The 15,291-nt window shown below is 37.9% G+C and overlaps 1 protein-coding gene across 1 annotated transcript; it reads left to right on the top strand.

The window, feature by feature from the left end:
* Nucleotides 1–6,923: 6,923 nt before the first annotated feature.
* On the top strand, nucleotides 6,924–12,088 carry LOC107559043 (protein FAM46A-like). Its single transcript, XM_016242772.1, has 2 exons — nucleotides 6,924–7,548; nucleotides 8,468–12,088. The coding sequence occupies exons 1-2, from the start codon at nucleotides 7,018–7,020 to the stop codon at nucleotides 9,245–9,247; spliced, it is 1,311 nt and encodes a 436-aa protein (XP_016098258.1). The 5' UTR covers nucleotides 6,924–7,017; the 3' UTR covers nucleotides 9,248–12,088.
* Nucleotides 12,089–15,291: the final 3,203 nt, after the last annotated feature.

Raw genomic sequence — 15,291 nt, 5'->3', positions numbered from 1 at the left:
AATCAATTAATTAATAATATTAATCATACAAATAATATAAAATTATATAAATAGTATAATATAAAAATTATATAAATAATATAAATATTTAAATACTCAATTTTAAAATAGTTATTAATATATAATTTTATATTTTTATTATATTATTATATAAACAATATGTAAAATTTCATTAAAATAAATTAATTTATATAGTACATTTTAAAACAATGTTTTATTTTTTATTAATTATAATTTTTTTATTTTACAAGAAAAAAAACTATCCCAAGCGGCTTTAAAGGAACACGCCACTATTTTTGAAAATAGTCTCATTTTCCAGCTCCCCTAGAGTTAAACAGTTGAGTTTTACCGTTTTCGAATCCATTCAGCCGATCTCCGGGTCTGGCGGTAGCAACTTGACTGTTCTGTAGTTACATCGTGTACTAAGACTGACAGAAAATTAAAAGTTGCGATTTTCTAGGCCGATATGTTGACGGAAGTTAGCCTATTTTCAGGCGCTGCGTAATATCATTGCGCCTGCTGCACTCATGGTACGGCAGCAAAGTTCCTTGATTATTACGCCGGAATGAGAGTATAGTTCCTAGCCATATCTGCCTAGAAAATCACAACTTTTCATTTTCCGTCGGTCTTAGTACACGATGTAACTACAGAACAGTCAAGTTTCTACCGCCAGACCCGGAGATCGGCTGAATGGATTCAAAAACGGTAAAACTCAGCTGTTTAACTCTAGGGGAGTTGGAAAATGAGCCTATTTTAAAAAATAGTGGCGTGTTCCTTTAATTGTTCATTCCATAGTTTATTAAAAAGTTAAATTTTTGCCCATGAGAGACCATCTCTCTTAGAAATTAAAAAAAAAAAATTCCTTTTTTTTTTTTTTTCTTTTTCTAAAGAACCTTTATCATCCCTGGGACATTTTATTTCATTTTTAATTTTCTCCTTCTAGGCCATTGGTTCGATTCACATAAAAAGTGTCATGCATCATCCCAAGATCCTCATGACAAAATGTTGAGAATTTTGATTTATTAAAGGAATGTGAAGACGTAAGCCAATTAAATGATCTGGCATCACCCATTTTGACTGTTTGACTCTGTATCGGCTCAATACAATGTCTAAACTTTATGAAACTTGATACACATAGAGGACTGCTCAATTTGAGGTTGTGCACCAATTTGCGCCCAAATCTGCCAACAGGGGGCGCTGCAACTAAAAGCACCATTTTGGATAACAGCTGATAAAAACATCACAATAATCCACACCACTCCAGTCCATCAGTGAACATCTGGAGAAGACAAAAGCTTGATCTAAAAATAAAGCGTAGTCTGTATCTCTATTTGCCATTATATTTATTTTGTATACGTTATATAAGCATTATTTATTTCACCTTATTAAGTTTAGGTCAACAGTGGCACGTCACTTTTAATCTCTGACACTTGTTACTTTTGATTTTAAAAGGGAAAGAGTGAGGAAGAGACTTTGCCCAGATGCCCCGGCTGCTCTGATCTCGTTTGGCAGCAGTGTGGATTACCAGATTCTTGTTAGTCAACTGCTCTGAATAATTAAGGCTACGAGTGGAGAGGCTTCTGAGCGTGCCCAGAACGTGCTTTACCCTTGCAGTGACGTCACTGATCTCCCACGCGTTTGACCTCATGGGGGTTCCTCCACGCACGTGCCTCTAGACGCCAGATCGGATTCATTACGAAGGCAGGATAGTGTGTAGTGAGAGAGACTTCTGAGAAACCGGCATGTGTTGCTGGGCGAGGATTGATGATGCCGCGCCGGGAAACACTCTGCTCTTTACAAAACGTAGAATAGGATTAGATGAGCTCCACTCCGTTCTCACCTGAAAGGCCTTCCAGGCACAAAGTTTCTCCAGGACATATTGCGGTTATATGGAAAGTGACCAAACCTTTTTGTTTAGTTTTTTATTTTATATGATTTGTTTTGTGTTTTGTTTTATTTTATTTTATTTAGTTTTGTCTCGTTTAATTTTGTGTTTTTTTGTTTTTTGTTTTATATTAATTTATATGGTCTTGTTTTGTTGTTTTATTTTGTTTTGTCTTGTTTAATTTTGTGTTTTTTTGTTTTATTTTATTTTATATGATTTTGTGTTTTGTTGTTTTGTTTTATTTTATTTTGTGTCTTTTTGTTTTTTATTTTATATGATTTTTTGTTTAATTTTGTTTTTTTTGTTTTGTTTTGTTTTATTTTATATGATTTTGTGTTTTGTTTTGTTGTTTTATTTAGTTTTGTCTCGTTTAATTTTGTGTCTTTGTTTTTTGTTATTTTATTTTATGATTTTTTGTGTTTTGTTTTGTCTCGTTTAATTTAGTTTTTTGTGTTTTTTGTTTTGTTTTATATGATTTTGTGTTTTGTTTTTTGTGTTTTGTTGTGTTATTTAGTTTTGTCTTGTTTAATTTTGTGTCTTTTTGTGTTTTGTGTATTTTATTTTGTTTTGTCTCGTTTAATTGTGTTTTTGTTTTGTTCATTAAGATATTTTCAAATATTGTAAATCATATTCCATCAATAATAACAATTATGTGAAAAAAGGGGTCAAATTTCATTACGTTTAATTTTGAGTAGATGATATCTCACTGGTTGCTATACTTTAACTTATAAATTGGAAACTGGTCATTTATTTAAGATCCACTTTATTCTTCCTGTAAAAATGGGCGTGGCCATTTGTAGATTTTATGGGTCTTGCTTCCGGTCTCATTCACTTCCAGCTATTCTTAGCTGTACAAAATCACTGGTTTTGCTGCTTAATATTGCAAATTGGCGTGTCTTACCCTATTATTTTAATGTATTATCGTAATTCCAAACACACTAGTTTGTAGTGCAAACAGTTTTACCGTTTACTGCATGTCGTAGGTCTTCTCATTATTTCCCTACAGTGGCTAATCAGCCGGAAGTCTCGCACATAGGCTTACTTCCGCATTGAGGAATAAGGTGGATATTTCAATGGTTTGCTCGTTTTGGCTTTATCTAATCAAAATGTTTCAAACAGAACATGTTTTCTTTGGAATATAATTTTAATTGTTATCAGTTTATAGCTTTTTCCTTCCCTTCTCGTGTAGAATTAGATGCTTCCTGTTAAAACTCCTCAACCAGAACTCTTAATGACATCTTTCACCATGAAGTGACATCATTTTGGAGGGAAAACAACAGCACAATCATCAGTTCGCTCTAGCAATATAGGTTTCTGTGATGTTTAGTGGCAATAGTTGCTTAGCTTCACTCTAAAAAGTTCTTCATAGTTGACACCTCATGTATGTTAACTGGCTAACTTTAACATTTTTATTTCTGTACTGTTATTTTTGGGACCCAATGAATGATTCACGTATAATTGACTCTGAATAGGAGAAATTGTTTCACATAGAACAAATTACATCACTTTTAATGACCTGACATGACTAGAATGAATGAACTCAGAAGGGACTGGAAGTTCTATTCTGTAATGACTTTAATTCTGGTGTTCTCCCAAAACTAACTGAGCAGCAGTTACTATAGTTACTGAGGCTACTGGTCCAAGAAAACCAGAGTACAAATGACACATTCAAGCTCTTCTGTTTATTTCTCTGTCTCCATGAACTACAGTCATTAACAACATCGCATTAAGTCAATTTGACACATCAAAACATTCAGTCAAATGTTTGGACGCACATTTGTACACTCCACAGTGATTGAACACAAAGCATTAATGTCCAGGAGTTCTGAATGAAAACCTTGAGAAGAACCTTCCTCTCGAAACCCTGAGCTGAGTGCAAATGATTTAGAAATCAGGAAACTGTTTGATTTCTTCGCCAGCTCAGTTATAACACTAGTGTCACCGGTGTCAGAAATCATCAGTGTTTTAAACACAAAACGATAGAAAACAGATAAGATGAATGTGGCCTGAACGATGCATTTACACTTGGGCCGAGTCTCAAACATCAGTGTGAGGTGGTCTGAGTAATCAGCCACATTTTGTTATGATCAGATAGCAATCTGATTACTAATATCGCATAAAGTGACCAAATATAAATACAACAGACATGTTTATTTCTTTCTAATTCGGTTTCTGCAGAGCTCGTGCGAAAGTGTGGGTTAGTGAAGAAAAGAGAAGTTAAATTGAACTTGATTGTAAACATCACGCTCTGTAACTGATGATGACTGGTGAAGATTTTAATGAGGCATATACAGACTGTTTGAACATTTGACCCTTTGAAAATAAACGTCCATACAAAGGTTACCTCGTGGGACATAAACGTGCATGCATGAACACCTCCGCACATTGTTGCCTCGTGTGTTCAGCATGTTATTTCTTCAAACAAACACAATCAATGGCCAGCCGTGTCAATAGCAGCTGATAGCTGACAGCACATGGTGTTTATTTCATAGAGAGAGTGAACATGGCATACACAAGAGTTCAGCAGCAAACACATTTGCACACTTTTGCTTTGTGAACGTGCCAGCTGTAATCTCAACATCTTTTTGTTTATTAGGATGCGGGTGTTTCTCAGCGGCGTGACTCGGAGACGTGGTCTGTCACAGTAAATGAGCCGCAGCTCTCGTCTGGACGCTTCAGACTTCTGGCCCGGTCACTTCTGAGTCACTTATTAAAAGTTGCAGCTCACTTTCAGATGTGCTTATGCCTCCGTTTCTGAGTGGGCTAGTGATTGGGAAATATATTTTTGGAAATATAACAAATTAAGGCCTAAAGTGATCTTAAATCATAGCAGAAAGTGTTAAGTTCGTGAAGATGCACTTTTACTTGAGATGCACATTTAACATATGAAGTCTTCATAAAAGCCAATCAAATTTTAGTGTGGCCCACAATGGTTAATTCAGCTGTTCGGTTCAGCCATCCATATCTTCTGAACTCTTAAGTCAAAACTTGGCACACATGGATGTCCTGAGGATGGATGTCCACAAATTGTTTGTGATGGGGGCGCTGTAATATAAGAAAAAGAACTGCAGCTGCATCATTGTGGTAAGTTTCTCTACTTTTCCTGATGATTTTTCCTCATGCCAAGCGAATAAACTGAAGCACAGAATCAAACTCTTCCATTTCCAGTAATCTGACAATGTAGAAGATTGTGTTTGGCTATTATCACCATAACATGAAAACCATATTTTTGCTTCAGCTTTAGCGTTTGAGGGTGCAGATGAATCCAGATATGAATATGGGTCAGTTATAGGTTATGTATTATTGCGTTCATCTCTTCTGCTGTAGGTCTACCGGTCTTGGTCATAGGGTTTAGCCTGTGTTAGCCTAAATGGGATCAAACAGATTTAAAGGGCTGGGTGAGTGCAGTGACGCAGGGCTTTGTGTCCGTGGATGAATCCTGATCGACAGCTGCCCCACTCTGACACGAGCTGAAGACTCACCTCTTCCTGGCCCTCAGACATTTCAGGTTATGAAGTTTGGACGTGGCACTTGGTGGCGTTTTAAAAAAAGAATGCTCAGTAAACATTACAGTGATGTCCTGAGACACACTTTACAAAATAATGGTTCTTTATCAGCAGTGATGCTTCTATGAAGAACCTTTAACATTCACGGAACCCTTCCATTCCACAAAAGGTTCTTTATATGATTCAAATGTCCTTCGCACTAAGACAAATGGTTCTTTTAAGGAACTGTTCACTGAAAGGTGTTTTGGGAAACCAAACACGGTTCTTCTATGGCATCGCTGCAAAAACGTCCTCTCGGAAGCTTTATTTTTAGGCGTGTAGATCAAAGTGAAACTGACTTTCAAAAGTCTAAGTGTGCTAATTAATGGAAGTGCAGGTGTTTACAGATGTGTAACAAACCAGATGGAGTCATTTGTTGTTGAAGACGCTTTTCTATCACGTCCCTAGAGGGCAATAAAAGACACCAAACTTCCTGACACTCACCCTTCATTTACTTTGTGTTATACTGACATGCATTATGTTTCTTCTCACAAGCAGATGTGCTAGAATGGCATTTTTTTGCATTTGCAGCTGCATTACTGCTTTTATTACACTTTTAAACAATGCACTGCTCTATGGTGTGATTTAATTATTATGACTATTGCACATTACTGTTTGTGATTTTATTTTCAAAACAGGGTTTTAATCTATCTGTCTATCTGTCTATCTATCTATCTATCTATCTATCTGTCTCTCTATCTATCTATCTATCTAATCTCTGTCTGTCTATCTATCTATCTATCATCCATCCATCCATCCATCCATCTATCTAATCTCTCTGTCTGTCATCTCATCCATCACCTTGTAAAAAATCTTTTGTTGAATGTGCATTTGTAATTTATTTCTAATCTTAAAAGTATGTTTAAAAAAACTGTACTTGCAGATAATGTAATATTAATGAAAAAGCCACTTAAAGAGAGACACATTCATGTTTCTTAACACAACGAAGTGCACTTTTAAGAGTACACTATAATAATGTCAAATTAAAAGTTCTACTCTAAAGTACACTTTAAATCATTGTTTTAATATGTTTTTTTTTAATGATTTTGTCGTGCTTTAAAGAAGTGCACTTATTTTGATGTGTTGACTAACTTACTAAATCACGTGTAAAGTACTTGATTATAAATTCAACTGTGAGTTTTTCGGTATTACATTTCATTTAAATATATTTCAGATATATTGCAACTTTATTATAGATGTGTGTAACACTTTATTTTAAGGTGTCCTTGTTACACATGTCACATGTAGCCTACTTACTATTTTAATAACAATAAATAAAGCATAAATGCATGCAAGTAACTCTAAGCAAAAGCCTAATCCTAACCCATATAGTAGTTAATTAATATTACTCAGTACTTAAATGCATAATTACACTGTAACAAGGACACCGTAAAGTGTAAGGTATCTGTGTGCTATGACTAAATGTGAGTCTGTGGAGAGATGAGTCGTGTTTTCATTGGGTTGCTGGTGTGTGTGTGTGTGTGTGTGTGGTGAAGTGATAGGCGTGACCTGAGGCGCACAGAAAGCTCCAGCACTGCCAGACTGCTGTCATACTCCGCTCTCCACTCTCCAGCACTGCGTGCGCGGATGACCCTCTCCACAGCAGCACACAGAAGAAGCACAGACCTCCGCAGCGTCTCGCGTCAAGCGCACTATGCGTCTCCTCAGCTCTCCTCCTCACATCTCCAGGCAGTAGATCGCTCCTCGACTCCTCCAGCAGACGCGACCATGGCCGAAGAGGACAGCGCGAGCTTCAGCGTGTTGAGCTGGGAGCAGGTCCAGCGGCTGGACCTCATCCTGACCGAGAGCATCCCGATCCACGGCCGAGGAAACTTCCCGACGCTGCAGATGAAGCCGCGGCAGATCGTGACGGCGGTGCGGAGCCGCATGCGGGAGCAGCGCATCCATGTGCGGGACGTGCGTCTCAACGGGTCCGCCGCCAGCCACGTCCTGCACGGGGACAGCGGGCTCGGCTATAAGGACCTGGACCTCATATTCTGCGTGGACCTGAAGGGAGAGCCGGAGTTTCAGATCGTCAAGAACATAGTGCTGGACTGTCTGCTGGACTTCTTACCTGATGGGGTCAATAAAGAGAAAATCACTCCGCTGACCCTGAAGGTGAGTGCTAAGATTCATGAGGGTAGTGGACTTTACAGGTTCAGATGTACTTATTTGTAAAAGGGAAAGTTTATATTTAAGGTGTTTATATTTACCATTTCTTTGATCACATTTACAGTTCATTTCCACAGTTCTGCAAATTGTTTTTAAAAGTACAAGTATCCAAAATCTCATAAGAACTCAATGCAAAATGTTTTTGTGTGTGTGTGTGTGTGTACAGAAGCTGGCTATGTTCTTCTTGTACAGTTATGAATAAAGAATCATTGCAACACTGGCATGCGTTATAAATAATAATAGTCAGATTCATTTTATATTTATGCAAAGTTGTTTTGCCATCTTAATAGTCAAAATAATTTGCATCATTTGGGCTGTTTCTAATTGTACAATATAATATTTCACGCTCATTTCACAACTAATGGTTTGTATTCCTGCAAACAGTACAGTAAACTGACTTTACTTTAGCTTTGAGGGGCCGCCGTTTATTATTTATCAGTAGATCTTTCAATAACCTCAAACCGAACCTTTAACATTAATTTATAAGAAAGTGGCGTTTAAGATACTCAGTAAATATGAAGTAGAGCATGTCACACTGAAGGACACTACTTTACTTCACATGGCATGTGTTTATTTGTGATTTTCCATTCAGTACGTTATTTAAGATCATCTGCATGGATCCCTATAGTCTCCAGTGACATTCAGTAGAAATGCAATTAGAGTAGTTTACTGATAGGCTGGTCAAATGTTGGTTTTCTGTCAGTAAGAGGATTGCGCTAAAGCAGGTTAAAGCCGATCGAGCGTTCTCAGCCTCTTAGATCTCCTGCGACAGGTAATGATTTAGAACTGATATGGCGAACGGATGTGCGTTGGAATGTATCTTAATGCATGAAACACTGAAACAATTCCTTGTGTTATTTTGCAGGAAGCATATGTGCAAAAGATGGTGAAAGTGTGCAATGATTCGGACCGCTGGAGTCTCATCTCTCTTTCCAACAACCGGGGCAAAAACGTGGAGCTCAAGTTCGTGGACTCCTTGCGCCGGCAGTTCGAGTTTAGCGTCGATTCTTTCCAGATTAAGCTCGACTCTCTGCTGCTTTTCTACGAGTGCTCGGAGAACCCCATGGCCAAAACGTTTCACCCTACCATCATCGGCGAGAGCGTGTACGGAGACTTCGCCACGGCGCTGGACCACTTGCGCAACAAGGTGATCTGCACGAGGAACCCCGAGGAGATCCGAGGAGGCGGCCTCCTGAAATACTGCCATCTTCTGGTCAGGGGTTTCCGAGCCGCCTCCGAGTCCGAGATGAAGTCTTTCCAGCGCTACATGTGCTCCCGCTTCTTCATAGACTTCTCGGACATCAGCGAACAACAGCGCAAGCTGGAGTCTTACCTCCAGAACCACTTTGTGGGCTTGGAGGACCGCAAGTACGATTATCTGACGACGCTTCACGGGGTAGTGAACGAGAGCACGGTGTGTCTGATGGGACACGAGCGGCGGCAGATCTTAGGGCTGATCGCCATGCTAGCAGTGCGTGTGTTGGCCGAGCAGAACGTCATACCCAACGTGGCCAACGTCACTTGCTATTACCAGCCCGCCCCTTATGTAGCAGACGGTAACTTTAGCAATTATTACATTGCCCAAGTCCAGCCAGTCTTTACCTGCCATCAGCAAACCTACTCCACATGGCTGCCGTGCAACTGAACGCCAAACAGATGAGCTGAATCATTGCATTGTTGAATCTGTTTCGCAATTGACCCTGAGTGTTACCATCCACTTCCCCAATGTGCATCGATGCTTGAGTGAAATGAATGGGGTTTGTCTGTTATCTCAAATGAGTTTGGAAGGCAACTTCTGCTCTGCCTTGCCTAATTCTCGGCCGATCTTGAGGTTTTACACTCGCTAACAGTTCTCATGTGTGTTTCTGACCGGTTGACACATTGAATCCCAGTCGTTAGATGCATGAGAAGGGAAGTGCGAGGTTTTGGAAAGCTGCGGTTGCACCCTTTAGTCCAAATGGAAACTGATGTAGTGATAAGAACCTTTTACAAAGATTCTCTGAATGAGGGGAAGAATTACAACCAACAATTACAGTTTGTACAAACCAAAGATTTTAAGATTGTATTTTTATACTACCCAGACTATAAAATGATGTGATAGTGCTGTCTATATTTCTACATGTGAATGCATTCAAAGTGCCTAACACCAATGCAGTATGCTGAGGTGAGCAAAGCAACCTCAAAATCACGAAACACGACAAAGAGACTTAAAGCTTGTGAATGTACATGATGTGTCCTGATTTCCAAAACAAGTGTAAGTGTCATATTTGTTTGCAGTTCAGTCTCTGTCTATTAATTGAACTCTTCATAGTTTCCGGGCAGCATCCACAGCTTTGAGAAGCCATCTTTAAGTTTAGTCGACATTTGAGCCGGCTTTACAGCAAACCTCATGATCCAGGTGAGAGTTGAAAGCACATGCGGTCCGAAAACAAAGAAAACACTTGTTTTACCGGCGAGAGCAAAGTTTGTTTCCGGACTTTCTAGATGAAAGGTGTTTGCAGAAGCACCTCTGATAGCGGGACACTGTTTGCTGTAACATCCGAGCAGGGAATTCGACAGCTCCTGCTGAAGTAAAACCCGCTGTGTTCCTGCTCTCCCGTCACAGCTGCTCCGCCGGCTGAACCTGACCCCGCGTTCACCCGCTGGTAACAGAGTGTTAACCTGTTCTTGATTAATAGCGCTGCGGAAGGAAGCTGGAGGGGCCGTGGCATATATGTTTAGACTTGACAAAGAGACTTGAGAGGAGAGGGAAGAGGAAAGCGAGGCGCAGACGAGAGCGAGGGAGGGAGGGAGGGCTGGAGAGATGGGTGCAGCTGGTGAAGGGGTTTATCTCCTTTGACAAATGTCTTCTAATCAACACAGCTTCTTTCATTACTATGGGCAATTTGGCTGAACAGACTCGAGGATTTAATAGGACTGAGAAGCACAGATCAGTTTGCTTCACTGGAATGCAAACTTTGCAGTCGAGTTTCCAATATTCCTCATATCACAGCATGCAAAGTGTACTCAATTGGAGACAATTTGGCATTATAACGATGAAATAAGCTTGCATTTGCAATGCATAACATGGAATTCTGATTATTTGTCTGAATGAGATTTTAAAAGGGTCATATCATACGTTTTCATTGAGGTCCACTCATAATATTTTAGCTTCTCATTTGTTTTTCAACCACTTCCTGATCTTTAGATGCGAAAGACCTCTAAAAAACACAAACCCTGTGCTTTGTGCAGCTCGTGCACAAGATTTGGGTTAGCTGTCAGGTCCAGTGTTCATTTATCTATCTGATTTTTGTAATGACATACTCTCTGTGAGTTTCCGATCACACAGTGGACATCACTGATGTGTGAATAATGTATTCATCTGTCTGTTATAAGAAATTTGTGGATGTTTAGTCTGAATAAATATTCTTTTTGGACTGGGAAGCAAGTTTTGATTTCTAAAATCAAAAAGTATGTTAAAAGTATGTTTATTTCCAAATGTATTTGTCGGCCCGAATCCCTTTGAACTAAAATATTTACTTTAAAAGGCACATCCCTGAGATTTTAAATTAATATTTTAATAATTACAACAATATTAACAACACAGTTGTATGTTCACGGTTCTCTGATGTTGGTCACATGACATGCAGCTAAACCAAGCAAACTGTCTTTAAGTGCTTTGTTTGAATTATTTTATTTGAACAAAAATAGATGACTTCTATAGCAGCAAATCATATTTTAATACACCGTTTTGGTCATGCAACCTTTTTCAAAAGTGATTCAGGATTCCTCTGCTTTTTGTTAGACTCTTACTTTACTTTATTCCTGCAATCCTGCTTATATGACTTACTAGGAGCTGCGGTGGTGTTTTTAATGTTATTTTATTTAAAAATAATTTGTTTTGATTTAGAAATAATTTTTTTATTAATTATTAGCTTCTTGTGAATGCCAGATAAGGAACCCCTAATATAGTACATCTAAAAGATGTGATTCTTCATAATATGGCCCTTTTAAAAAACACCAATGGATGCATTTTTAAAGAAATGAAGACATGGCTGTTGCAGTGATTGACATCCAGCAGAATCTGCATTAGCATTTGTTTTTAATCAATGTGATCTGCGGTGTTTTTAAAGACGGATTCTGTGCTGATCATGACGTCTCACCTCTTTTAGTATTTTACATGTCTGTGGTTCTCGCTCGCCCTCCTGTTTGTCTTAACATTTTGACGGTATCCTGTGGATTTTGCTGGAAGCGGGATGTTTGACTCGCTCTGTGAAGTTTGAGTTACTTTCTTGGCATTTTTGGATGATGCCAAATGCATAGTGTTCAGATGTCTTGTAAAAAAACAACAACAGCAACACATTTTTGGGACAAAGACACATTATGCTTGTTTTTCTTAGTTATTGTATCAGTGAATTTAATTGTCATTCTGCTTTGAAATCTTTGTTTAAGCTGCTAAATGTCGTTTTTTTTAACTGCTTATTTTGTGCATAATTTTTGTGTTCAATTGATTGACGATTTGACACGTTTTCCTCAATAAAAAATACAAAAAGAAATGTCCTTTATGTTGCATTTAACTGTATATGGTAAATTCTCTCAAGACGTTTTCATTATGTTCATGTATTCAGGTTTCGTTTTACTCTCCTTTGTTTAATATGCAAATCAAACTGTTTGATTATTTTTATGTCAGAAAACGTGAACCCCTCTCTGCTATTGAAGCTAGTTTGCAGCATATATTTGAGTTCAATAAAAGAGCCAAGAAAGCTTTATCTGCTGGATAAATGTGTAGGATTCGCATGAACCAAAAAGAGGCAGTTTTGTTCCACAGATCAACTAAAACGGCCTTTAAAAAGGTACTTTATTGTGTAATTGTTTTATATATATATTTTTAATGTGATTTCTGCACCACTTTCAGCATCTAATGAAAAAGAGAAATATGATTTCTGAAGTAATTTAACATTTAAAAAAAATCACATATGTACTCTGAATTTGAATTTGGGACACAACAAGATTTTACAGATTAACTGATGTAACTATTTGGTGTAGCTACTGTATACAGAACTATATGACATATCATTTTTAAGTACATGAAAAATTTTCATGATATCACCTAAAAGGAAATATAATTTTAGAGGCGGAGCAGAATGAAACGGGGACTTAAAAATAAAATAAAATAAATATACCAAAAAATACAGAGCAAAATTTTTTCATGATATCAGCTAAAAAGAAACCGATCTAATTAATACATGCACAAATAGGGACAATCTTAATGTTAAATTAAACTCCAGCACCAGATTTCTTCCAGGGAATCATCATTTGTGTTCTACTGAAGAAACAAAGCCACCTACATCTTGGATGCCCCGGGGGTAAGCAGATGAACATCACATTTTCATTTTTGGGTGAACTATCCCTTTAAGACAATGTATTATGTATTACTACTGGATACTTATCAGCATTTTAACATCATGGGCAGAATGAAACATAGGGACTTACAACCCGTAATGAAGAAAGCCAGCAAGAAGAACTGCAGTTCTCAGAGTGTTCTTATGGCTGAATTATACATTTTGAACACAAACCGCAAACAGGTCAATCGAAAAGGTCATTTGGGGTGAACTGCGTCAGAACGGCCACAGTAACTCTGTGACTTCCTCTGGTTTTACAGGAGCTCAGGCTTCGACAGCAGCTGCACTCAGTGAGCAATAAACATATTTGTGTGTGTGTAAGATGACATTTGTGTAAAGCCACAGTCTGCTGGACATGGATATGACATCAGCTGTCACCCGGGGCAACCAGACCTTTAGACGGGTCGACCTTTAGTGCCCGCTAAGAATAGAGCCGCTATCGCTGTGTGTTTCTGCTTGATTGATGCGCAGTGAGCAATGATTTTGTCAAATGTGACGTCACAGCTCTTGTGTTATGTACTGGCCAGTGGACTTTGAACTCAGTGTTGATGTGTGCCAATGGAAACACTAGCTCTGTTCCTCCTCTACATAGGCAGCTACCTTCTAAGACAACATCTTAACCGTCATGGAATCTCATAAATTACAGATGGTCACATCATATATACAGAAACGCTGGTCACTCATACATCACTGACTCGGAAGCAAACATTTGACTCACTAGTTGAGTACCAAATGATGCACTGTACATTATGTACTTATGCACTATGTACTCAACTGTGCAGTGTAGTATGAAAGGTCATTTTGTCATTCACAATCAGAGTCTGACAGCCCCTCCCCCTCTGCAACATAATTAAAGCGTGCATGAAGTGTCCGACATTCCACACTGTTGTTTATTTGGTTATTTACGTGCATCATCCAGGTAGCCTATTTACACTGCTCTTTTTCTTTTTGGAACACTGTACTACAAAACGCCATCGAATATGGCATTATTATGCAGTTTGGGATGCACCTACTGATTCTACTAATTTAACAATTGCTGTAAAAAGTATAGAAAAGCATATACATTAGGCCATAGCTGAGGCTGATGTGATACACATCTCGATGCATAGCCAACGATGCGATACATTAAAGATACATATGAAGCAGCTACTGATGCAATGCGATATGATTCACCCCTGTTACGATGCAGTGTGATCCGATTTTGATTTGATTCAACACAATATGATTCAATGCAATACGATGCAATGGGGAAAAAATATGATGCTCTGCAATTCAGTTTGGTACAGATAGTTGGCTTTTATTTCTTTGGTTCACTTCAGACAGAAAGCCACGTTAATCTATATGTGACTCTCAGGACACGCTTAGGGCGCTTGAAGAACAGTTTAGAGGAGAAATCTATCTACAATCTTTCTAAACAATAAAAGTATAGCACATCTACTAATAATTATATAAAAATTAATCCGCTTTTACCGATGCAAATATGTTAGAAAAAATGCATTGCGATACAAATGCCAACTTGTATCCGATGCACACTTTTTTACAAATTGATGCAGAGCATCATGAACTTTTATACACTGATGCGAATCGGTGAATCTGACCATCCCTAATATACATTCAACTTGACCATTTAAAAAAATTATTAAATTGTGTTAATATTTTGATTCTTGTTTCATTTTAAGTTTTATTTAAAGTTTGTAATTTTTATTAGTTTTTGATTTTTTTCTAAAGTCAATATAATTGTAATGATTTTTATTTCAGTTTTATTTATTTTAATATATTAATATACAGGAAAGTATTCAGACCCCCTTAAATTTTTCACTCTTTGTTATATTGCAGCCATTTGCTAAAATCATTTAAGTTAATTTTTTTTCCTCATTAATGTACACACAGCACCCCATCTTGACAGAAAAACACAGAATTGTTGACATTTTTGCAGATTTATTAAAAAAGAAAAACTGAAATATCACATGGTCCTAAGTATTCAGACCCTTTGCTCAGTATTTCGTAGAAGCACCCTTTTGATCTAATACAGCCATGAGTCTTTTTGGGAAAGATGCAACAAGTTTTTCACACCTGGATTTGGGGATCCTCTGCCATTCTTCCTTGCAGATCCTCTCCAGTTCTGTCAGGTTAGATGGTAAACGTTGGTGGACAGCCATTTTTAGGTCTCTCCAGAGATGCTCAATTGGGTTTAAGTCAGGTCTCTGGCTGGGCCATTCAAAAACCTATCTATCTATCGATCGATTTTTATTTGTTTTAGATTGTAATTTTAGTGCATCAATTTAAACTAAATAAAAAAGAAATGTTC

This window comes from Sinocyclocheilus grahami, unplaced genomic scaffold (genome assembly GCF_001515645.1).
Source record: "Sinocyclocheilus grahami isolate Dianchi unplaced genomic scaffold, SAMN03320097.WGS_v1.1 scaffold672.1, whole genome shotgun sequence".
NCBI classification, from domain to species: Eukaryota; Metazoa; Chordata; class Actinopteri; order Cypriniformes; family Cyprinidae; genus Sinocyclocheilus; species Sinocyclocheilus grahami.
This window is presented reverse-complemented; position numbering and strand designations above follow the sequence as displayed.